Source organism: Gopherus evgoodei, chromosome 17 (genome assembly GCF_007399415.2).
Source record: "Gopherus evgoodei ecotype Sinaloan lineage chromosome 17, rGopEvg1_v1.p, whole genome shotgun sequence".
Lineage (NCBI taxonomy): Eukaryota > Metazoa > Chordata > Testudines > Testudinidae > Gopherus > Gopherus evgoodei.
The window spans coordinates 8712018-8737881 of NC_044338.1; the positions used below are offsets into that span (position 1 = coordinate 8712018).

The 25864-nt window shown below is 44.7% G+C and overlaps 2 protein-coding genes across 27 annotated transcripts in view; one reads left to right on the plus strand and one right to left on the minus strand.

The window, feature by feature from the left end:
- CCDC182 (coiled-coil domain containing 182) overlaps window positions 1-18848 on the plus strand; it is a 132593-nt gene extending 113745 nt beyond the window's left edge. For 9 of the 13 annotated variants that reach the window (XR_003996984.1, XR_003996982.1, XR_003996983.1 and 6 more), the window contains 4 exons: window positions 2968-5545; window positions 5752-5823; window positions 7486-7529; window positions 18726-18848. The gene's annotated coding sequence lies outside the window, so the exon portion shown is untranslated. Of the gene's footprint in view, window positions 1-2967; window positions 5546-5751; window positions 5824-7485; window positions 7530-18725 lie in introns of those variants that run through there. The other 4 variants (XM_030536758.1, XM_030536756.1, XM_030536759.1 and 1 more) reach the window with 1 other exon arrangement.
- MSI2 (musashi RNA binding protein 2) overlaps window positions 1-25864 on the minus strand; it is a 388040-nt gene that overhangs the window by 3518 nt on the left and 358658 nt on the right. For 5 of the 14 annotated variants that reach the window (XM_030536737.1, XM_030536741.1, XM_030536738.1 and 2 more), the window contains 4 exons: window positions 23769-23948; window positions 6619-6827; window positions 4773-4850; window positions 1-1122 (listed from right to left, as the gene is read on the minus strand). The exon at window positions 1-1122 is cut by the window's left edge and continues 3518 nt beyond it. In XM_030536737.1, coding sequence (XP_030392597.1) covers window positions 4809-4850; window positions 6619-6827; window positions 23769-23948 — 431 coding nt within the window. In that variant the 3' untranslated portion in view covers window positions 1-1122; window positions 4773-4808. The remainder of the gene's footprint in view (window positions 1123-4772; window positions 4851-6618; window positions 6828-23768; window positions 23949-25864) is intronic. The other 9 variants (XM_030536747.1, XM_030536744.1, XM_030536746.1 and 6 more) reach the window with 4 other exon arrangements.

Genomic DNA, 25864 nt, shown 5'->3' on the forward strand with positions numbered 1-25864 from the left:
ATTGTAGCTTCTTTTTCAGTCTTGGGAAAAAGCCGTTCTTAAATTAAAAAATATAACTAAACGGTTACCTTTTAAGCTGTGCACATATGACTAGTTAATATGCTGGTATGACGCTAGTACAGTTATAAGGTCTAACACACCTACAGAGCAAGCTAAACAGTGTTAATCTAACTCTTATGGGCCAGCTCTGGCAGTTGATCTAAATGTTTAAAACTTTTTTCTTCCATTTAGTAGAGAAACTGCCTTAGACTGACTCCATCACAAAAATATTTTGTATTTCTCTTTCTCTTTCTTAATAGTTTATATGTAGTTAATGGAATTGTATTTACAGGGGTTTTTTTCATTTTGTTTTTTTTCCAGAATTCACAATTTCAAAAAACCTTATATCACCTCTTTCAACCAAAAAAGCACTTATAGAAAAAGAAGGACACAAAAAAATTTTGCAGTCCTTACCTTATTGCCGAAAATAGATATAATTAGGTTAACAAAGACATCACAAATCAAAAGAACGGCTAGAGATCCTGCTATTCAACTAGCCTCTCAGCTCCCATACAACGCAAACTAGAAACTTGACTTCAGCCCACCCGCTGCTCTTGCTCAACTTCTAATTCAGTGTGTGCTAAAATTCCACCTGAAAAGTTTTTACAGTTTCAGAATTGGTACCAAAAGACTGAGACTCGTGTTACCATCTCAGCATCCTTTAAGCAACAACTACGTAAAACAAAAGTAAAAAGGAAGGAAAAAAGAAAAGAAAACCCCTTAATATAAACAGTTACACTATGGTTAGGCTTTTACTAGATACACAAATTAGAACTACATGACTACGAGTGTATGTCAAATGCCTTGAAAAAATGTGATTCAAATAGATTTAAGGGGGGGAACCCATCAAGAAAATAAAACAAAAGAAAAATGGATTATATACACATATTTTAAAAGCTGTTTTTATAGTACAGCAGATTCATGAGATGATGAGAGATTTTAAACAACCTAAGTCCATAGAGTGCCACCTCCAGTTTATTTATGTTATTGGTGATGATGTAGTGCTCAAAGTCTGATGATATCACCTGAACATGGAACCATTCAGAAACTTCGCCCTGTCTTCCCTGGACATCCAGATATACTCTATAAAGGATAAAAAGAACACATAACATAACCAGTTTTTTTGAGAGCAACAGAAGTTCTCAAATCTAATGCCATTCCTCACGGGGTTTATTATGTACCTATATTTGTAAATAGCTCAGTGGAATTCCTGTGCGGGTCTTTGTATGTTCTTTTGTGCAATTAGTGCCACACAGTATAAACTTGACATGTAATAGACCTGACCCAGGGATGTGCTGAGGACCAGTAGCTCTTGTTGAAGTCACTGGAGCTCAGTGCCTTTCAGTATCAAACCCACTATTCATGTGTGTGTAATATGGAAAAGGTAATATCACTTCAATACAAAGAGTGAACAGAAATAGTCTAAACATGGCCTATTCCGTTTATGTAAATAGCAGGTGATGCTGGCAAAGGCATGGCAAAGGGCCAATGCATGAGAACTGTGCAAAATTTTTAATATAAAAATGAGAAGCATACTTAAACATTTGACACCTGTGTTTTGGGCCATAATCTGTTCTAAATCACACGGTGTAAATTCAGAGTGACATAGTTGAAGCTGATGGTGTTACTCTGGAATGAGAAGTATAGCAGAGCAGAATTTAAGCTATCAATCTTCTCTTTCAAATACATTTACAAAGGTAAAGCAAATACCTTGGTTTCAAATTCAGTGCTTCTTTTACAAGCTCCTTTTGTACTTTTACAGGGTGTTTTTTGTTCATTAATATTTGGGAACAATAAAATATTACTTGATTCATCAGAAGTACTGGAAAATCTCCTAATGCACCCGTCAGACTACTGAGTTTACATAGCTTTATAACATGTATATTCTAAAACTGTTCAAGTACTTTCTAGATGATAACTTTTACATAGGTACATTTCAACGGAGTGATCACTTTTATAAGTGATGTGTAACACCTAACTCACCGATCCTGCAGACAATTTCATATGTCAGTAATCCAACTGAGTGCAACAGGACTACTCTTCTAGGTCAATTTTTCCAGGATTGGGACAGAGGGGGGGTAAATATTATTTAAACTTCACTACAGAAATTTTAATTATGACAAAAATAAAAAAAAACTCCCGCAATTGAGAGTCTATCTACAGTGCAAGCAGGCAGGGGTGTGATTTGCATCTCGTGTAGATGTGCTCTGGCGCAGCGCCTCACAACCTTTCCAGATGATTGGACCCCTTTCAGGAGTCTGATTTGTCTTGTGTACCCCCAAGTTTCACCTCACTTAAAAACTACCTGCTTACAAAATCAGACATAAAAGTGTCACCCAGCACACAATTACTGAAAAATTGCTTACTTATTTATACTATATATTATAAATCTTTTGGAATATAAATATTGTACTTACATTTCAGTGTATAGTATGTAAAGCAGCATAAACAAGTCAATGTATGAAATTTTAGTTTGTACTGACTTCATTAGAGCTTTTTATGTAGCCTGTTGTAAAACTAGGCATATATCTAGATGAGCTGATGTAACCCCTGGAAGACCTCTGAGTACCCCCAGGCTGAGAACCACTGCTTTAGCGAGCGTGCTAAAAACAAGCAAGTGGATTTCAGCATGGGCTGCACAAGCATTTTAGTGAGCTAGCTAGAATACAGCTAGCACAGGTACGTCTGCACAAGCTGCAAATCACACCTGTGGCTGCCGTGCAGGTGTATCCTGAGTTGTATTCCAGCAGGAGGGAGATGAAGGAGATGCTGGCAGACCTGAAATCTTGCACTCACAGAGTATGCAGAAAGGCTGAACTTTGATATGAAATTCACTGCAATTCATTTTAAGTAATGTAATTTTTAAAGACCCATTTCAAATACTATCACATCCTATCCCAGTATCAAGAAGAGATTTTTGCTTTACAGAAAGTCCTCTGCATGTGGAGAACCACTATATTAGCAGACCCTTGTAAGCTGGAGCAGTGGAGCCTGCCCACAGATGGAAGAGGAAACCATAGTGAGATAAGTGGAAGTATATTTTGGAAGGCACTGTCACAATTACAAATTTCAAACTCAATAGTCCTTGAGAAATTAATAATACGGACAGTCTCCCCCAATCTATTTTAGTTAGTAATTAGCAGTGTTAACAGCTATTTCTGTTTTTAAGTCATTAATGCTTGCACTTGTAACACTGGCCAGTAAATAATGGTTATAGGTTGATGTGCTGTGGTAGGCTTAAGATGATTGCAATATATTAATTTTGTTAACATTTCCTGTCTTGCGGCATTATTAGTTCAAATTACTGTTTCTTTAAAAATCCCCAACATGCTTTGAACTCCACAGCTTGTCTTTATGAAGGATATAGACACAACAATAGTGAAAATATTATTAAATTATATATTATTATTATTATTAATATTATTAAAATATAAACCAATTACTGTGTGTGTCTGTGTGTATACACACACTGTAACGTAACCAAAAATAACTAGGATTAAAAATGAGTGCTTATACATTTTACTCTCCCCATAAAAATAATATTTTGTGGACCAAATTAGTTCAGGAAACATTCTTAAAATTTAAAATACACATTTATGCAGGAGATACACATGAGCATTTTTTGTCATACATTAAAGGAGATCATAACATAGTAATAGTTATAAGCTGATCAATGTACTATCTCTATTAGATACAAAAATCATGCAGCCCAGCATCAATATGGGCTTTTTGTGGGGTGATCATGGCTTGATGGATAAGGGGTGTGTGTGTGTGCGGGATTGTTTTTCTAGGTATGTTTTTTTTGCATATATTGGTAGATACATATACATACACATTTAAGTACCCTCCACACGTATTGTAACAATCCCACTCCCCTCTGTAATTATGATTTTAATTCCATAGATTTATTTGAAATTTAAAATGTGACTGATCAGATTTATTCCTAGCTAAGAATCAATAGAAATAAAATTTGACATTTAAATTTATTTTGTATCCGTATAGAAAAATGTAAACTACAAAGGTAAACACATGGTTTAATAGGTATAACTTTTGTTTTGTATTGACTGACTTTTTAATTTACACTATTAGAGGTATAAGCATATTCATTTGCAAAAATGAATATGCCAAAAGGCCAAACAATTTTTTTTTAAACATGTAATTAACTCAAGCTCAGTTAAAAGGGTAGGAAACTGGCAGTGATCCAAATACTAAGGTAATGTCTAATTTAATTTGCTTAGGTTTAATTTTTTAATCTAGATAATTGCTCTATGGTTACTAGTAACAATGTTATCTCATAGCTGTAATATTTGGTACAGTACTTAATTATGAATTAGGGTTTTCTTTGCAATAAAGCAACGGTGCTCACTTATTTTTAGAAAACTGCATTCATAGCAAATCCGTAATCCTCACAGCAATGCTGCCTATTGACACTTTTTCATTTGTTTCCCCAAAAGACTTCTGGAATCATCATTTATTCTTTTGGGTTTTAAAGAATGCCAGCAACTGCTCTAAGCTTAATGAATGTAAAAACATTAACTTTGTTGGGTTCTAGCTCCTGATTCTCTTCCAGTTTCCAACCCACAAGATTGATTTTAAAATAAACAATTGCAAAAAAGGAATGATTAAAGGCCAAGGAAAAAAGAAAGTGAAGAGCCAAAGGTGTTTTCTTAATTTAAAATATATATGGGAAATAGTAGCTTAGCATAACATACAAATGGTATATATTGTAATACCTCAAAGTGAGATGGCAACCAACCATGTGTAACGTTTCAATGGTATCCATTTGTAAAAGCCGTTGCAATCAAAGGTCCCTAAAATTGTACAATTATTAAGGTCATCAGTGTTCTATACATGGGAACAGATTATTATTAATTTTTTGGCAAGTAATTATCAAAGGACTTGAAAGACTGTGTTGCCAGCATGAATATGTGTTTAAGAAAGCTGTTCTCTAGTCACCACTGACTTGATGTGTTGAATTCTAATCTTACCTTTCCAAGACACTAATCTTCTCACACACCCCCCTCTAAATTTTGGGTTTTTTAAACATTAGGATTAGTAAATGGACAATGTTAAAAAAATAAAGAATAAAAAAGACCCCCATGTTCTCAATAAGGTTATGCGGGGAGAGGAGGAATTAGGAGGCTGCCAATCTGCACATCAGAGAGAAAATACTTCCTTAAAAAAATGATAGTACAGACAAAACAAGATGCCAAATGTTGTATTATTATTATTATTTGACTACCAGGACGTTGCAGAGGTCAAAGTGCACAAGTTTTCAAGAACAAACAGGTCTTTTTCTTTAGGCGAAAAGTGGAAATGAGGGGTGTTGTAAGTGGTGATAGATGGCAGTTTAAATTGATGTAGCTCTTGGCAGAATAATAATAATCCACATTTCAGAGCACCACTGATCCAATGAGATTGTCAAGTTACTTAAGTGACTTTACGATGGGAATGGAATTGAACAAGAATTCACAATATTAGGACACCACTAGAAGACTGCAAAAAGGTATTTAAAAAACACAATGAAAACCCCATTAGTTAATTTCAGGAGCTTTGTCTGTGCTACATTTTTTCCCCCAACCAATTTGGCTAAAATATTAACATTACTCTTCTGTTTGGTTTTGAGTAATCTTTTGAAACTTCTCTATACATCTAAGAAGGAAAACACACAATGAAAAAAATCTCATTGTTTGCTTAAATTTTTTTTTCCAGGTAGCTGATTTCCCATTTCAAAGACTGACAGCCACTAAAGAGATTCAAACACATTCATGCTAACGCACAGAGGTAAAACAATACAATCAGAAAAACAGCATGCAAGTTTGTTAAGTAAATTTCCATTGCCTATATTAGTTAGATGATAGAACCATGAAAATATTTCCCAGTGACTTGAGAAAAAAAATAGTAGGCACTTACTTGTGACCTTCCAATTTCAAGAAATGTTAGCAATAAACTACTTATCAGCATGTTGAGCACACATCACCTCAGGCTAACTTTTCTCTTCAATTCCATACGAAGGCTCCGATTCTGCAAACACTTGTGCACGTACTTAACTTTAAGCATGTAAATAGTCCTACTGACATGAGTAGGACTAGTCATCTGTTTTAAATTAAGGACATGTATATTTGCAGAACTGGAGATGCTAAAGCAAAGGACCACTTTCTCTTCGGCAGAGATAAAGAATTGGGGCATTATATGCCATTCGGTGCCTCAGCCTAAAATATTTGTTCTACAGAAATAGAGAGACTTAAATTTAAAATGAACAAATTTTAAGCATATTTTAAAATATTACAGTTTGATGTATGTCAAATCTATAATGGAGGAGTAGGGGGTCATACAAGCATTTTCAATTCCGCTTATAATTCAAGTGCCAGGGCAGTGGAGTGTGCCATTTTGAAACAAGTCTATTAGTAGATTGAGCAAGTTAGATAGAATAGTATCACAAAATGGTAAAAGGCTACGTGAGCAGTGCACCACACAATTCATTTTTCATTAAAAAAAAAACAAAAACAACCCTCTAAAACGGTTCCTGAACTAAATTCAAACTACCCCCGTGGAGAAGGGAAAGAAATGGTTACTTACAGCGATTCCATGGCCAAAGCCAGAGCCTGGCTGAGGACTGGCAGCACTTATGTAATTACCAACACCGGAGTCCTGACTGGCTGTACCGTAGAGGTCTGCGACTGGACCTGGGCTGTTAGCCCCTGGAAATCCTCCTGGCCGGGCTGGATTGGAGCCTGCCGGGGAAGCGGGTGCGCCAAAATTCGGTTGAGCACTGTAGCTATTCAAGACTGGTGTGCAGAGAATAAAGCTGGGTATGAGGCTAGAAGCCGAGCATGCACAGTTATTACAAAGCCAAACACTAGAATAAACAGCCTAGGCCCAACTTCTAACACTTAACCAAGGCCATGCGATAGGAGAGCAATTACTGAATAATAGTCAGCCCATACTACTAAGAAGCTTGGAGCTCCAAATATATATAGATAGATATATATATATAAAAACAATCATTCAACACACTACTGCAACCAGAGACTGTAGGTGCTCATTTTCACCAAATTATCACAAACTATATCGATATTTTTCAACATCTGATTTGATGCTCATGCAGTAGTAACAAGTTTTCTAGATCTGGGCACGTCGAGACAGCATTCACATCCCATGCAAACTACAAAGGAACTAGTTTTAGACTACACATTGTGTTAATATTGATATTAAAATGCTGACAGCAAATAAAGCAAATCACATCATTTTTGGATCCATTTAATACTTTACCAAACCTCCCTCCCCTCCCCCGCCACCCTTTTATCTGTAAGCTATATAAAAATTTCAACATCTAAAAGGTTTGTTTTTTTCTAAAAAAAAAATGGTATGGAATGGAACATTTTGGAGTAACTTTTTTTTTTTTAATTGTTATGAAGGAGATTTTTTTTTTGTTTTGTTCCTTAGATTTGGAGAGCGAGGACCTCTGTCTCCAAAACTGCACAAAATAAGTAAGTGAAGATCAAAACCAAAAAAGAATTCCATAGGATCTATGACACTCACCTCCTTAAGGGGAAGTAAAAGAATTTTTTTTTAAGTCAGGAAAAGATGCTAACGGATAGATTTGGATCTTTAAGCATGTTAGATGATCAGATTTTGGCATTTCTCGCAATCACTCTGGAATGTAAAATTTATGAGTAAAAGACTTAACTGCAAAGAAAAATGTTAGCAGGCTAGGAAGACTCAAATGGAAATAGCTTGCTGCAAGATAAACCTACGTTACTTCCAAGGTCGTTACAGAGTGCATAGAGATATGCCTGTATGCACCATAAAGCCCACCTATTCTCGCACAGCATCCCCTTGCAAGCCAGATAAAGTTAGTGTATATATACACACACACCCGTATTTTCAACTGCTCACAGTTGGTTTCAATTTCCCTCACTTAATTAGACTAGACCGAACAAGATGCTTGCAAATAAATAAGCACAGTGAAAGGACAAATAAATCAAAAAGATATGCAGTCTGGCAAGGCCTCAATTAAATAAACCTTAGTTATCATTCTATTTGTAACAGTTAGTGAGGTTTGAGTTTTAGTCATCAGCTCCGAAGAGGCGAGTATTTAAACACCTTTTAAAAATCCCCTAAATATAGCAGATGGAATCCACACCATGCCCTGAAGAGACCCATCCTTCTCAAATCTAACTGCACAGGCTGTTCCACCTAGGTATAGAGACACAGACCTAAAAGTGAAATTTAATACTCCACAGTCATACCCAACCTTTCATTATCTCTGAATTATTAGTATAAAGTAGCTATTAGAAACAGGCCTGAGCTGCAAAGTTTTGTATTTCCCCAAAAGTTCAAGGCTGTACAGCTCCAGGGTTTTGGCCTCTCTCTTTTGCTCAGTCTCCTGCAGACAAGCATAGAATCATAGATGATTAGAGTTGGAAGAGACCTCATGAGGTCATCTAGTCCAACCCCCTGCTTAAAGCAAGACCAACACCAACTAAATCATCCAAGCCAGGGCTTTGTCAAGCCGGGCCTTAAAAACCTCTAAGGATGGAGATTCCCTAGGTAACCCATTCCAGTGCTTCACTCCCTCCTAGTGAAATAGTGTTTCTGAATATCCGACCTAGACCTCCCCCACTGCAGCTTGAGACCATTACTCTTTGTTCTGTCATCTGCCACCACTGAGACCAGCCAAGCTCCATCCTCTTTGTAACCCTTCTTGAAGTAGGAGGGGAAGTTAGGAGGTAGTTAAACAGGGGATGAGTGAAGTGTGGCAGCTTGTAGACGCCCTATCCCTGTAATCTGTAGGTAAGAACTGAGCTGATCAATTGCAGGTTTTTATTGCCGATTAAATCGAAGAATGAGCAAGTCCTACTTCTCTGTCAAGAGACACCCAGAAAAGATTATAGTCCTACTCTAAGAACCTTTCCAATGAACAAAATGGGCTTTGGATAAGCTCCTTGTTAAAAATTACAACAATTTATATGCAAATTTGGTACAGCCAACATAGCCTTCAGCATCACACACTGTGGGAGTCTTAAGTCCATTGAGACATGATCATTCAGGATTTCCCATTATGCCACTGGCTCAGAATTGAGCAATCTTTCACTCTGCTGTATCAGCAAGAGTTAAAGACCCCTCAACTAGATCAATTAACCAGGAAAAGTAAAATGGCAACCAATGGCTTTGCAATGGTTGGAAAGTCCATTTTACAAAATAAATTGTGCAATGTGGCTCTTTGTAACTGGTAACAGGAGGAAGTAAGTAGGTCATCTAATTCAGCAAGTTAAAAGAAATAAGGCAAGAAGAGAGTAAACAGATTATTTTGGAACACGCTGGCAAACAAAGCACCATTTTTTAATATTAAAGATTAAATGTCAAGATAACATTTGGCCTTCTCACTCAGGAAGAAAAATATCCAGCTGAGATATTCAAAAGCCCTTTATTATCTTGCTCCAGCACACACTTTTTTCTGGTTCAATTAAATGGATACAGGTTTTACTGCCAAGTCACACAGAAAACCTGGTTTGCCCAGTTGAGCAAATCCATGGGTCTCTAACAGGCCCACGAGAGGAAAAGAAACCATTTAAAATTTCCTTCATGCTGATTTGCAAAGAATGCAGACAGGGCCTTTACTGAGGAGGACGTAAGGACACACGTTCCTTAGAAACAAACCATGCCAGAAGGAAAAAATTAACCATGTGCAGGGTAGATAAACAAATAACCCCAAACAGTCCAACCATCAGCCAAAGGTCACAAGAGATGGCTTGTGGTGAACCTTAAAAAGAAAAAAATAACACTGCTCAGTTTTAAGAGAGTTCTCAGTCTTGTTCCATCCTAGCAATGGCGTCAATGACACTGAAATAATTGTACTGTCATTTCTCTCACTTGCTTTTAATTCTCATATTGAAACATATGCATGTGTGTAGGGCAGGAAAGCGTTTACAAAGAAGTGTCTATTATTATGAAAGACACCACAGTCTGACCAGTGGTGCAGGTTTTGACTGTAATGTGTCTTAATGATGTGGATAATAGATACCCTATGTGTGATGGTGTGTTACTGCATTGGCCAGATCTTCTAAATAAAGGTAATTTTGAAGACTCCATTTCAGAACATGATTTTCTGGGAAAACCCAAAGTCATAACAATGTCAAGAAGCAGTGGCAATACCTAGAGAACACAGGGCAGATTATACATAGAAATATGCCAAGGGTTTAATTAAAGATAAACAAAAACAAAAAATATTTACAAAATAGGCCAAATTTCTCCCTGGTGTAACTCACTGAAGTCAAAGGAGGTGACTGGGCTGAACAGGTCCCTCTGTTTTCAATATTAATTTCAAGATACAATGATAAAATTACACTATTTAAAACAACAACCTGTTTCTAGAGAGTTGTGCTGTATTCTAGCATGGCTGTTCTACTCTACGGCTGTGTCAAAATCCATAAGAGGAGAGAAGCTAGAGATGGAAATAACCAGATCAGAGCATCCAGCTTTCTACATGTGCAGATTAGAAACTCCCACAAGAAGAAATCACATATCCAACTAACGCGGTGCTGCGTGAGTGGAGGGGAGTGGGAGAAACATTTCAAAGCTTCAAATATTTGTACTTACTTAAAATGTATTTGAAAGGATGAAGTATTGGGAAGGTAGAGCTGGCTGACTGGCAGATCTGGATACTGATGCTTACAGCGTATATCCAGTGATTACTGAAGAAGCAACTGTATGAGCCTCAAAAAATACCACCTCAAGTCTAACAGGAGCAGCAATATGGGCTAGATCCTCAGCTAATGTAAATCAGAAATGCTCCGATACTTTTGGTGGAGCAATATTGATTTACACAGCTGAGGATATGGGACAGATCTTTTAGGACAGTGAAAATGGCAAGCCACTTCAAGCAGAGACTTCTCCTTAGATGACCCCCTAATGCTGATGGATTTTATTGAGGTTGTCTTTTGGTACCCATTGTGGTAAACTGAAGGTGGACTAGAGCTAAGGACACTCATTTGTTCTCCCTGGGATCACACTGAGGGAGCTCTGGAATGTGAGAGTTAGATGAAACAAATTCCTCTTGTTAAAATAAAATAATCATTGTAACATACAGTGACATGCCATTTGTAGTGAATTCCACAGGAGAGCAGCTCTGTTTATAGTCATGAATGAAAACCCCATTTCAGTGCACTCCCCTGTGCAAAATGTAAGGCTGATATTGAGAATGAAGTTGTTCTGTGCAAACATAACTAAAAATAACAATTTACTAGAAGAGGATTCTACCACGTACAGAGCAAGGAGAAGAGGGGACGGAATGTGAGTATCCTCTAGGTATTTACCACCCTGCCTGGGAGATAAAATGGGAACTCAAAAGATCTCAAAGGAAGATTTCCCACGCTTACAGGAGTTGCTGACTGATGCCAATATGCTGCTAATAGTAGCACAAATCGTTTAGCAACAAGTGGCTATAACACCACAACCAATAATATATGAAGACACATCAGCATCCAGGGTAAAATCATTCAATTTGCAACTGCAAAAATCATAAGTGGATGACAAGAAAACACTTGCTTTAGTGATTTCCTGAAAGGAAGAGAGAAAACTAAAAGCCGCCAAACAGATTTCTAGAAGCTAGTCTAATCTCTCCCCATTGAGTTTTGCTGACCTAAAGGTGGGGAAAAGACGGTTACTCACCTTTGTAACTGTTGTTCTTCGAGATGTGTTGCTCATATCCATTCCAGTTAGGTGTACGCGCCGCGCGTGCACATTCGTCGGAAAACTTTTACCCTAGCAACTCAGTGGGCCGGCAGGTCGCCCCCTAGAGTGGCGCCACCATGGCGCCCCATATATACTCCCGCCGGCCCACCCGCTCCTCAGTTCCTTCTTGCCGGCTACTCCGACAGTGGGGAAGGAGGGCGGGTGCGGAATGGATATGAGCAACACATCTCGAAGAACAACAGTTACAAAGGTGAGTAACCGTCTTTTCTTCTTCGAGTGATTGCTCATATCCATTCCAGTTAGGTGAATCCCAAGCCTTACAAAGGCGGTGGGGTCGGAGTGAAATATGGCAGAATAAAACTGCCGAGCCAGAGGCTACAGCCTCCCTTGACTGCTGAACCAGGGCATACTGCGAAGCAAAGGTAAGGACCGAGGACCAATGGAGCTTCGCGACAGGTCTCGTGGGTAGAAACACGAGCCAGCAAGGCGGCAGATGAAGCCTGAGCCCTGGTAGAATGCACGGTGATGTGGCTTGGTGAAATATGAGCCAAATCAGAACAAGTGGGGATGTCCGCCATCACCCAAGATGAGATCCTCTGAGAGGAAAACAAGCAAGCCCTCCCTTTGGCCCGCTACCGGGGCAGAGCTGGGGCACCTTAGGAAATGATTCTGTCAGCACAAGATAATGCGAGCACTCCACAGATGTCCAAGGAGTGCAAAGGTTATGCCCATTGCGTTGAGCTGTGGGTAACATGAAAGGCCAAAACACCTTAGGGAGGAAAGCCGGGTGCGGTCACAACTGCACCTTGTCTTTGTGGAACCTTCGTAAGAGCTCTGATCTCAGAGACCCGTCTGGCCAAGACTAGGTTGAGGCCCCAGGGCGGGGCTGGGCGGCGCACCCGAGGGTGCAAGCGCTCCAAGCCCTTGAGGGACCTCGAACCCATAGAGCGTGGGACACTGAACGTCCATCTTAGCCTGCTGGAAGGTAGGGACGGCTGCTGAGAGTATCCTCAGCGATGATACCGCCAGATCCTGCCGCTGAAGGCCAGAGGCAGGCCAAATAGAGGGGATCGAGACCTCAGCAGGAGCAAGATCGAGCGTACTGCAGCTGTAAAGGAAACGCTTCCACCTGGCTCGGTACGTTGACCAGGTGGAAGGCTGCCTGTCACCCCAACTCAGGTACGCAGGAGCCACCGTGAGGCGAAGAGGCTGCAGGTCCGAGTGACGAAGCCTGTCATTGCCCTGAGTGATGAGGTCTGGGCTGACAGGCCGAGCAACGTGGTATGTCAGTGCTGCCTGGACCACTCTGGAGTGATCATGATGACGCGCGCTCCGCCCCTGCGGAATTTGAGCAGGACGTAACGAACCAGTGGGAACAGCGGGAAGGCATAATGCAGTTGGCCGTTCCACGGTATCAGGAATGCGTCCAAGATCGATTCCGAGGAGAGACCTTGGAAGGAGCAGGACACCTGGCATTTCCTGCACTCGCGGTGAGCGAATAGGTCTGTGTGAGGAACCATTTCCACTTCCGGAAAGCGGGACGCCTCACATGGGGCAGAGTGATGACTCGTAAGACAGGAAAGACCTGCTGAGTCAAAGAGATAAGACGTTCCGAACGCCTGGGAGAAAGGACGTCGCCAGCTCCATCGAGCGGGCCATGCAAAAGACCCGGAAATGGATGGCCTCCTGACAAAAAAGGGGGGAGGACTATGTCCCCCCTGAATGCTTATGAAGCACCTGGCCATTGTGTTGGCTGTAAACACCGAGATACAACGGCCTCGCAGCTGCCGATGGAACCCCTGGCATGCCAGGCGGACTACTCTCATTCTTAGGGCATTAATGAGGAATGCCAGCTCCCTAGAAGACCGAAGGCCTTAAGCTCGGAGGTGACCATGAGCACTCGAGCAGAGAGATGATGCGTCCGCCGTCAGGGGCAGTGAGGGCTGGGGCGGATGAAACCGCATCCTGTCCACACCCAGGAGGGGGTTAGCCACCACTCTAGGGAGCCTAAGGCGTTCGAGGGAACGGTGACTACCATGACCATTGGCTCCCTGTCCAAGCGGTACGCCGAGGTGGGCCAGACTTGGAGAGGACGGAGGCGGAGCTTGGCGTGTTTGGTTACAAACTTGCGGGCAACCATGGACCCAGGAGACTGAGACAAGAACGAGCTGAGGTCGTTGGGAAAGCCTTCAGACCTCAGATGATTGATGCCATCGCCTAAAACCGCAGTTGCGATAAGCAGGCTCCGGCTAGGTAGGAGACCAAGACAGCCCCTAGGAAGCCCAACCTCTGCGTGGGAACCAGAGTGGATTGCTCTATAGTAATCATCAGGCCTTGATCTGTGAATAAGACCGTGACGATGCCCACGGCTGAGTGGGTTGTGTGTCAGAGTCTCCTCGGATAAGCGAATCGTCCCAATACGGAAAAACGCATATCCGACATAGCTACGGTAGGCGGCGACTATGGCCGTAAACCGGGAGTATTCACCGCTGGCTATAAAGCGGAGGCATCTCCCGTGCGGAGGGAAGATGGCATTGCTAAAGTACGCGTCCTTCCTATCCAGGGCGGCATAGTAGCCCCCAGGAGGCAAGGATGGAATAATGGTTCCCAGGGATACCATGCAGAACTTCAACCTTATCCCCAACCGGTTGAGTCCATGCAGGACCAGGGAGGTCTGAGACCTGTGTTCGAGTGGGGAACTAGGGCATAACGGGAGTAAAACCCCTAGCCCCTTTCGTCCGCTGAAGGGGGACAGGGCTGGAGCAATTTAAAGGTGGTACCTATGCTCCATCGTGCGCAGGACCCAGCGATCTAAAAGTAACTGGGGCCATGCCAGGAGAAAGCGGGATCAGGATCCCGTCTTGCGACTGGTACACCGCCCTCCGACGAACCTTGGAAGGTCCGTCTTTGGTCCCAGTGGTAATTGCGAGGGACCTCGACTCTGGCTTTTTAGGGGGGCCTGACGTTTGTCTGCGGCCACCTTGGCCTTGCCGTTTTCCAGAGTTCTGCCTCCGGCTAGGCACAGAGTATGGCGGCTGGGGCCATAAAGGCCTGCGTTTGGTCGCAAGCGTATACACGCTGAGACGCATTAGGACCCTATTGTCCAGCAGGCTTCGCAGTCTGGGCTGTCTCTGCCGCGAAGATGCCTGTACCAACAAAGGGTAAATTCTGTCCCCCGTCCTCCAAGACGGCAGCGAACTCTAGGTGGGAGGTTCGAGGGAGAAACTCCTCCACCCAGGTGCTATAATTATCGCAGCTAAGCAAGGCTTGTTGCTTTGTTACCCAGAGGCGCAGGGCCCCTGCAGAGTACACCTTGCATTCGCCAAGGCTCTTTCTGCTTCGGGGCTGGCGCCCGCTGGCCATGATATCAGGATCGTGGTCCTGAGCATAAAATCTGCGCATATGGGATGACACGGATGCGTGTCCGGATGGCCATGGAGGTACTAAAAGAAGGCACGGGCCGAGTCTCTGACTCACTCGGACCTTGCCCAACTCGGCACCGGGGACCGGCATCGGGAGGCGTATCGGTACCTGGAACGAGATCCAGACCCGCAACCAGAACGGTGTCGGGAGGTCGACCGAGATCTCGAGGCTCGGAGAAGAGCTACAGGAGTCAAGGTACCTGCCCCGGTGCCAGATGTCGGAACGGTGCCGATAGCGGGTCGGCGAACGGGATACCGACCGGTGCAGCGAGTGTGACCAGTACCGAGGAAAACAGTACCGGGACTGCCAGTGGTGTCCGGCGTGCCGGCGGGACCGTGATCATGGACGGTGCCGCTCTGCTGTACTGACAGGGGACAGTCCCTTGAAGAGACTGTATTACCCGTACCGGCGGTGCCCGGGTCAGGCAGCACTGACTCCGTCATGGCACTGAGAGCCCTCGCCGTTGGTAACATCTCCGGCGCGCAGGGAACAGCAGGCTCAACCACAGTGCGTACTGGGGAGCTGTCAGGCACCGGATTCGACGGCCCTCGTGGGGCCGGGATCCACGGTACCGGGGTCATCAGAGCTTCGGTAGGTGCCGGTGCCGGGAGAACCGAGTTATATAAGCCGTCTGGCTGGGGTGCCGTCAGCACTGAAGCAGCGGGAGTAATACGCTCAACCACGGCGCGTGCCGGGGAGCCGTCGGGCACCGGATTCGATAGCCCTTGTGGGACTGGAATCGACGGCGCCGATGGAAGCAGCCGGAACAGGAGCTCAACCACGGCGCGTGCCTGGGAGCCGTCAGGCACCGGATTCTACGGCCCTTGCGGGACCGGGATCGACGGTGCCGACGTCATCGGTGCCGCAGCAGGTGTCGGTGCCGGGCGATCCGACTTAAACTAGCCCTCTGGCCACGGTGCCGTTGGCACGGAAGCAGCCGGAAAATTTGCTCGACCACGGCGCGTGCCGGGGAGCCGTCAGGCACCGGATACTACGGCCCTTTTGGGACCGGGATCGACGGTGCCGACGTCATCGGTGCCGCAGCAGGTGTCGGTGCCGGGCGATCCGACGTAGACGAGCTCTCTGGCTGCGGTGCCGTTGGCACGGAAGCAGCCGGAGCAATACGCTCAACCACGGCGCGTGCCGGGGAGCCGTCAGGCACCGGATCCTACGGCCCTTGTGGGACCGGGATCGACGGTGCCGACGCCATCGGTGCCGCAGCAGGTGTCGGTGCCGGGCGATCCGACGTAGACGAGCCCTCTGGCTGCGGTGCCGTTGGCACGGAAGCAGCCGGAGCAATACGCTCAACCACGGCGCGCGCCGGGGAGCCGTCAGGCACCGGATTCTACGGCCCGTGTGGGACCGGGATCGACGGTGCCGACGCCATCGGTGCCGCAGCAGGTGTCGGTGCCGGGCGATCCGACGTAGACGAGCCCTCTGGCTGCGGTGCCGCTGGCACGGAAGCAGCAGGAGCAATACGCTCAACCACGGCGCGTGCCGGGGAGCCGTCAGGCACCGGATTCCACGGCCCTTGTGGGACCGGGATCGACGGTGACGACGTCATCGGTGCCGTAGCAGGCGTCAGCGCCGGGCGATCCGACTAGACGAGCTCTCTGGCTGCGGTGCCGCTGGCACGGAAGCAGCAGGAGCAATACGCTCAACCACGGCGTGTGCCGGGGAGCCGTCAGGCACCGGATTCTACGGCCCTTATGGGACCGGGATCGACGGTGACGACGTCATCGGTGCCGTAGTAGGTGTCGGCGCCGGGCGATCCGACTAGACGAGCTCTCTGGCTGCGGTGCCGCTGGCACGGAAGCAGCAGGAGCAATACGCTCAACCACGGCGCGTGCCGGGGAGCCGTCAGGCACCGGATTCTACGGCCCTCGTGGGACCGGGATCGACGGTGCCGACGTCGTCGGTGCCGGGCGAGCCATGCTAGACGAGCTGTCTAGCTGTGGTGCAGCTGGCACAGAAGCAGCAGGAGCAGTAAGCTCTACCACGGCGCGAGCCGGGGAGCTGCCAGTCACCGGATTCCCTGGTCCTGGGGGACTGGAATCGACGGAGCCGAAGTCATCGGTGCCTCTGCAGGCCGGATAACGCAACTGAGGCGAGCTCTCTGGCTGCGATGCAGGTGGCACGGAAGTAGCGGGAGCAGGGGGCTCAACCACGGCGCGTGCCGGGGAGCCGCCAGGCACCAGCAGGAATCGTAGACTCTCTCGACCTCGGAAGAAGGGAACGGTGCCGAGTCGACATCGGTGCCGGCGACGGTCGGTGCCGAAAGGCCTTGGTGGTACCGGCGGGGTCCGGTGCCGAGGAGGCGCTTCTGCCCGCCGCTTGAACATCGCTCCGCGCCCAAGGTGGAGGGGCAAGTGAAAGTCCCGCACCTTTTTGTTCTCGGCTTAAAAGCCTTGCAAATGGGGCACTTATCTGTCAAGTGTGATTCCCTGAGGCACTTCAAACAGGAGTCATGTAGATCTCCCTTCGGCCGCGGCTTCTGGCAAGCCGGGCTCCTTTTGAAAACCCGGTGAGCCATTCATGGCTCCGGCACTGGGCTCATGGAAGGGGCTACTTCCTGAACCCCGCTAACTAAACTAACCATGTTAGCAAAGAAACACGTATAACCATACAAATATATATATAAAAGTGTTATAACTGCATAATTATATACGAGAAAACGAGTAGCTAGGGAAGTGGAGGTCAGCTAAGCCGCGCTCCACTGTTCCAACGACCGACACGGGCGGTAAGAAGGAACTGAGGAGCGGGTGGGCCGGCGGGAGTATATATGGGGCGCCATGGTGGCGCCACTCTAGGGGGCGACCTGCCGGCCCACTGAGTTGCTAGGGTAAAAGTTTTCCGACGAATGTGCACGCGCGGCGCGTACACCTAACTGGAATGGATATGAGCAATCACTCGAAGAAGAACTATTGTTTTCCAATATCATTTTTGGCTGTCAGTCCAAGGAGATCAAGAATTAACTATTATCCATTCTCCCCTTCCACCCAAGGCACCAACAAGCTGATGCAAGTCTCTATTTAGCATAAAATCACTGATGATTCAGCATTAAACATGGGCAGGCACAGTTACCTTCCTCCACTGCCAGGGATTTCATTGTACTTGTGATCAGGCCCCACATGCCTTAAAAAGTTTGGGTTCAATTTACTAACCAATTGCACATGAAACAATCCTGCACAGAACATTTCACAGCAGAAGAACTTCAGCCTAATAACTCAAACCTTCGAGTTTCTCATATGCAGAATTTGTGGTCCCAGTGTCTATTAGCAGATACCTACCAGAGTAGTGTCAAGATAGATATGGGAAAGATTGTATACATCTGTGATTTATATCTCACCCACAACCCAGGGGTCCTCAGCATAAAACTGAGGATCTTCTAGATTTCCTCAGACCCAACCACTCCTTTCCAGTGGTATCTTACCCTGATGGTTAGATGGTCCAGTGCCTAGAGCAATTGTAATCAAGGGGCAGGATCCATCAGATGTTGCAGAGAATGGGATGCATAATTTTTTTGTTCAATATGTGTTTTGATGGTTGTTTTGGTTGTCCTCCAGGTTTCAGCTCCATACAGGAGGACTGATTTCACAAGCAGAAAAGAGGCTGTCCAAGAAACACCTGGTGACGCGACCTTCAAGCTGATAGCAAAAAAATGGGCTATACCTGGAACCAGCTAGAGCGAATGGCCCAGGATAGAGGACTCTGGAGATCTGTGGTTGGTGGCCCATACCCCGATTGGGGTGACGGGCGTGAGTGAGTGAGTGATGTGTTTTGACTTAGTTGTGTGTCTTGTTACAGACCAACTGGCTGTGCTCTGATCATTCACTGTGTCTAGTAAATTTTCACCTGTACTTGAAGTATTGCCTGTTGACTGAATTAGGCACCAATTCACTGTGCAGCCTATAGGGGGTGGGACAAATATTTTTTTTACCTCCTGTCTTTACGAGGCGTATGCTGAAGATGGCTATTTTCAGTCTAGGTCCAGTGCAAAAGGAAAAACTAACTTGACACTATCCTTTCTCCCTGCCTTTCCCTCCTCCAGTCCACATACCCACCCATGAGGTCCTACACAGCAGCTGCCCTTCTCCTGACCTCCTCCAGAAACCTGTCGGCTCTGCTTCTCAGTTGGTCAACAGGTAGGGTGACCAGACAGCAAGTGTAAAAAATCAGGATGGGAGTGGAGGGGAACAGGAGCCTATATAAGAAAAAGCCCCCAAAACTGGGACTGTCCCTATAAAATCAGGACATCTGGTCACGCTATCAACAGGATGGGTGCTAATGGGCTGAATATGCTCCCTCTTCAGCACTTTCAGTCCTCACTGTCCTACAGTGAGCAACCTGGAGTGGGAGTCTTTGTCATTTGGGTGGACTGGAGTTTAGGAAGCACTTAAACGCTGCTACAAAACAGAGGTCAGGATGACTTGGGAAATTCCATCAGGACACACTATCTGCAAAGGGAAAGCAATGCTTCTCTGTCAGTGGAGCAGCAGGGTCAGTGCATCAGTATCACAAGGGAGCTAAGAGGGATGGAGAATGTATAGTGGGGACCAGACTGAGAAGAATATTGGGGTAGAGCTTGCAGTTTGACATCTTGCAGCCACAGCAAGCCAACAAAGTCCCAATATGAGCTGAAGCCAAATGAGTAACACCCAGCAGTGATAGCACCACAGAAAGGTGGCAAAGCCTCTGTGATGGAAAAGAAGAAAGGAAAAAGGATGCAAAAATTAAAATGATAACATATGAGTTCTCATGTTAGGAGCTGAGCAACCTGCATTAGCAACACTATTTTTAATGATTTGTATTACACTAGCCCCCAACGATTCCAGCCAAGAATCAGGGTCCATTGTGCTATGCACCCTATAGACACAGGAAGAGATTACAGTCTAATTTGATCAGCTGGCAATAGGAATTATTATCCCCATTTTACAGATTGGGAACTGAGGCACAGAAAGATTAAGTGACTTGCCCAAATTCATATAGGGAGTCTGTGGCAGAGCTTGGAATTGATCCCGGGTCTCATACCAAGTGCCTTAATCACAAAGCCATCCTTCCTCTCATAGTTTTCCTTTTTAATTGTGACTTTTGGCATGTAATTAGTTGTATTTGTTGACTTTTTCTATCGCAGTGCAATTATAAGGAAGGGGCTGGATGTCACTGACATATGACTGGGTACTAAAAAGAATCTGTAGGTCTGTATTGTACCAGGAAGCCCTGGAATAAGCCACTTCAATTTTGCGGTCGTGAACTTTTATGAGGTAAAGGTAAAACAATATTTTTGAAACAAACAAACGAACAACTGGAAAAGCTTGAACACAAAGTGATTGATGACTGTTTGGGGGATGCTTTTAAACCGAGATTGTAGGGGTTGATGACTGAGAAGGGGATGGGAAGAACCTATTGGTAAGAGAAAACGTCATCTCTAGTTTTATTGAAGAGTGGAACTAACTTTCTGTCAAAGGCAGCCTGCTAAGCGCTGTACAGCTCTCAAATGAGTCTCCAGTGGAAAACAACAAAGCACTAAACATCTGTTTCAAATTTCACTCTTGGAAACAGCAATATTACACAATCGCATCCAGTCTGGGCATAAGCTAGTACTCAGATCAGATCTGGGTCTGTCAACCCCAAGTTACACAAAGGACCCACCAGAATCACATTAAAAGAAACAGCTACAAAAATTATGGGACTTGCAAGCATCCAACTTCCAAGTTGTGATGTTAGTTTGTAAGACCCCAGATAATCTTAGGTCTTGTCCACATGCAGAGTTGCACTGGTTTAGCTACAGGTGTGATTTTAAGCTGATGTGAATAAACTGGTTCACACCCCTGTGTGGATGTGCTCATTTCAGTTTAAATCAGCAGAGGTTATCAATCTTTTTCTTTCTAAGGCCCCCCCAAGCTATAAAAACTCCAGGCCCCACTTGTTCAACAACTGTTTTTCTGCATACAAAAGCCAGGGCCAGCATTCAGGGGTAGCAAGCAGGGCAATTGCCTGGGCCCCCACAAACCTAAGTTGCTCAGGCTTCAACCCCAGGTGGCAAGGCTTGGGGCCCCATGTGGTGGGGCTTCAGCTTTCTGCTCTGGGCCCCAGTGAGTCTAATGACTCAGGGAACCTCCTGAAACCTCCTTGTGGTCCCCAGGGGGCCCTGGACCCCTGGCTGAGAACTGCTAGAATATATGCTTCATTTCCAGTACTCAGTCACTAGGGAGTCTTGCCAGGCACCGTTAAACAACGGCCACTTCTCACCAGAGGTGGCCACACCTCCTGCGATTCATCTCTGTGCACTGTACAACTGCACAGTTTATTGTACAATTCATGGAGCTAAATCTCCAAAGCTCCCTAGGATGCATTTGGTGCTACAGAAATACAAGTTCATCCTCATTACACTCCCTCCGGATGTATCTTCAGTGATTTCCACATTCCTACATGAATATCCATAGAAACTAGGCTTTTTACTGAAATAATAGGATAGGAAAATTTTAAAAACTTCAATAACGTCAGGACACTTTTTCTTACTAATAGGATTTTACCATTAAATCATCCTTGTTCCCCTTTAAAGAAGCTTTTTAAACCAACTCTCAATGTGCATGTAACATACTTTTCAAAGTGTGGTTCTCTCAACATCTGATTTACATGAAGGAGCCGATAGGTGGAGCTCATAAATAATAATCCTAGCAGTTCAAGACATACTAAGAAGGTGGAGACTCACAATGCTATAAAATATTTTGCTGGGAGCAATGACAGAGAAAGTAGAGGCTAGCTTATCTGGTGCTTTGTCCTATGAACTGCCATGTTAACAGAGTCTGCTCACAAATTAATCCAGCGTTGGACAAGAAAGGTCACCACTGAAAGATAAACTCTTTTTCGATAAAGTGTTGAGAAATTTCTAAGTCATGGCTCATTATGACATTTGTCTTAGCATATGGTGTGTTGCTCTAAGGGGGAGTCAGAATGCCTCTCTGGGAGGGAGGGGAAAGGGCATTAGTTAAAACATGACCAAGTCAGGCAAATAAATGCCACCCGACTCAACTCAGCTCATCCAAATTCAATACATACAAAGAAGTGGGAGGGGGGGAAATGGAGGTTACTTACCTGTAACTGGAGGTTCTTTGTGATGTGTGGTCCCTATCTGAATTTCACATGTGGGTACATGTTCTCCCGCCTGAGTGGGGAATTCTTTTTAAAAGCATAGTCCATTAGCCCACTCACAAGACCAAGACCTCTCCAGTTTCCCATTCTTACTGCAATCCAAACAATCCACAGCAAAGGGGAAAGAAGGCAAGTAGTGGAATACATATAGGGATCACCCACCTCAAAGAACCTTCAGTTATAGGTTAGAAACCTCCATGTCTTCCTCAAGTGATGGTCCCTGTGTGTATCCCGCACATGGGATATAGCAAGCAGTAATCAAACAGGAGGTGAGTGCGAGGACACAGAAATGGTAATTGACTCCAGTGGAGCTGTTCGCACAGCTGGATCCACAGTGGATGTCTGGACCAGAGCGTAATGTCTCATGAAGGATGGCAGAGATCTCCAAGAAGCCACCCTACACATCTCTAGTAAGGATACGTCTCTCAGAGATGCAGCTGAAGCAGCTTGCCCTGTGGTGGAATGTGCCCTCACCCCCTAGGGGGTGAATGCGAGCTAGCTGGTAACAAAAAGGTAATACAGCCAGAGAGACACTTAAGAAGTCTCTTTGGAGAGGGACTGGCCTACACCACCCTTGATTCATCCTCGGTTCGGAGCATGAGGAGCGCTATGGCACACGTATGGACAAGCGGACACTGCTTGTAAAAAAAAATTCCAGAGTCAGGCACATGGTGTGTATTCGTACCCACGGAGGGACCATCACATGAAGAAGAACTAAAAGATTTAGCCATAAGATTATTGTCCTACATGGAAAACATGCATGATACATGAATTAAGATCAATCCATTTAAGGCTTTTGGGTACTGTGGAAATAAATTACACCTGATGAGAAAATACGCTCTTAAGCACCATTAAAGTGCATAGTATTTCAAAGGAAACAAACAAGGTAAGATATTTACACAGGTATAAAACAGGTATTATATAGATATAGCTATTTCTCTGGACATATGAGCTACATTTAACATTAGGTAAAAATATATTTTCCTCACACAGCTGAGAAACTCGCTTAATTAAAAAGTAGAGTTAAAAATTTATGAAAAGCAACAAAAGTCACCCAAACTGAGTTAAACCCTTACATTTCAACTTCCAAGGATAAATTAACTAAGGGCCTGATCTAAAGCCCACTGAAGTCACCGAAAAGACTATATATCTATCCAGGGATTTATATGGTCCTCACCAATGTAGTATGAGAACCTGTTTACCAGCACTCCATAGTATCAGGCTACCATTGACTCCAGTGGGTTTTGGATCAGGTCCTCAAAGAGCAGAGATCCCTGACCCTGACCTTAAGGGTTAAAGCAAAGTCAATCAAAAATTGTGGAATCAAATACAGGGCTGAAGTGAAGTTCCATAGCCAACCGTGAAGTGACATGCAGGCCTGGTTTTGTGCACCATTAAACAGGTGATGTATATAATCTTTTGTTTCCCCCAAATGAATGAAACGCTATACAAACCTGGGCTCTTAAACTGATCCGGGCTGGGAAGGTGGTGGTGGAGGGGGGAGTTACTCGCTGAAGCAGCGTGCTCACTACGAAGCATCTGAGCCACTCGAGGCCCCATGGAACCATAGTCCGCGTACGATAACGGGGCCCGTTGGTCACCGGGCGAAGAATAGAAACCATAATCGGGGATCCCTGGAGATACAGTGACTCTATCATTGTGGATACTGGATTCTTTCTTATATTAGTCTTTTCAATGTTAAATACTGTGCTTTTTCTTTTTTCTTTTTTTTACAATTACAAATATGAGAAATTGAAAAGTAAAATCTGAAGAAGAATTGTGCAAAATGTGATTAGAGGAAATCAAGGCTACTTATTCTAGTCAGCGTAAGCAGAGGCAAGAAAACCTCTAGTTTTAGAGAAACCATCAGATGAATTACTGGACTTCCTCTTCCACAATATATTAGAATGAAATATAGTGTCCCGGTTATTACAGTAAGAAATACATTGGATATAGGGAGGAATAGTTGAAAGCAGAAGTGACCCAACTGGAGCTGCCTTCGGTATAATTTATCCATGTAAGCTTCCACTCCCTCCCATTAGAAATATATGTACATATGACTCTGTATACTATGTGTGTGCGCATGCGTGTATGAACACACACTCCCAAAAGCATGCATCCATCTATCCTGAACAATGTACTTGTATCTACACACTTTATCTAATGAGGTACAATCAGAACAAGACTATGCTCTCAGTTACACCAATGTAAATCCAGAATAACTGTTAATGTCGGTGGAGTTGACCCTGGTACAGCTGAGAGCAGAATCTGGCCCATAAACATTCAGCGCCAGTCTCATTTTAATAGATGTGCTGCTATTCAGAAAGCTTATACTGTTATCTAGAGTACCACACAAGGAGCAGAGAGTGACGTAAGTTTAAAGAAAAGAAATAACGAAATATTCCTATGTAAACATCTCCTGTATAAATTTTACAAATCAGGCTGCACGTTCCTTCCTTCAAGCAGAGCAGATTTGAGACTTTTTAAAAATAAAATAGCAATAAAAAAAATTAACAAGAGGAAATGATTGTTTACTCTTTACATTACAAGGCACAAGCTGCCACTAGAAGAAAATGTTCCGAACACCTGCAAACCTGCTGCCCTTCCACAATTATAATTGGTTTCAAACTAAAAACAAAAGCAGGCCTGAGCTTGTGACTACAATAACTGAGAAGAAGAGAATGTGGGGGGTGGGGTGGGGAGGAATAACAGGAAAAGAAAGAAATTACATTAAATTTAACATCTACTGTCTTGTCAGCTGCCGAGCAAAAGAGGCCCCTGGGCAGGGCCAGCTTTAGCAAGTGCGGGGCCCAATTCAAACAGTTCTGATGGGGCCCCAGCAGGGATGACTAAAAACAAACAAACAAACAAAAAAAACACACAAAAAAAGTGGGGCTTGTATTCACCGGGCAGCGCTCCTAGTTTTCGGCGGCGGGTCCTTCACTTGCTCCAGGTCTTCAGCGGCACTGAAGGACCTGCTGCTGAAATGCTACCGAATACCCGGAGCAAGTGAAGGACCCACCGCCAAAGTGCCGCCGAAGACCTGGAGCAGCACCGGATGAGTAAAAATTAAAAAGCAGCCTCTCGCCAGGGAAGGGATTCTCAACCACTTGCCCCCCCACCGCCCGGCAGCCCTGCCACTGGGTGCAGGACCCTCTTAGGCGCGGGGCCCGATTCGGGGGACTTGGTGGAATTGGCCTAAAGCCGGCCCTGCCCCTCGGTATCACGGTATGCCTACACTGCAGTCCAGAAATGTGATAGCTGGATCAAAGCCAGCTTGAGGGTCAGAAGCTATGAAGCCCTGGCAGCATGGGCGGCTGCAGGGGCTAGCCCTGCCTGCCCAGAACCCTGGGTACATACTAGATCATATTAAATCAAGTTAGATGAAAACTTGCTTGGGTACATCTACAAACGTTGCAGAAAAGCCTCCTGACTGTAGTACAGACATGCCCTTGGTCTGCCGTGTTGGCTAATTAAAGGCTGGCTCCAGTAGTAAAGCAAAGCAAGAGTATGCAGAAAAGCAGCAAACAGCTTTCGTGCTGAGAATGAA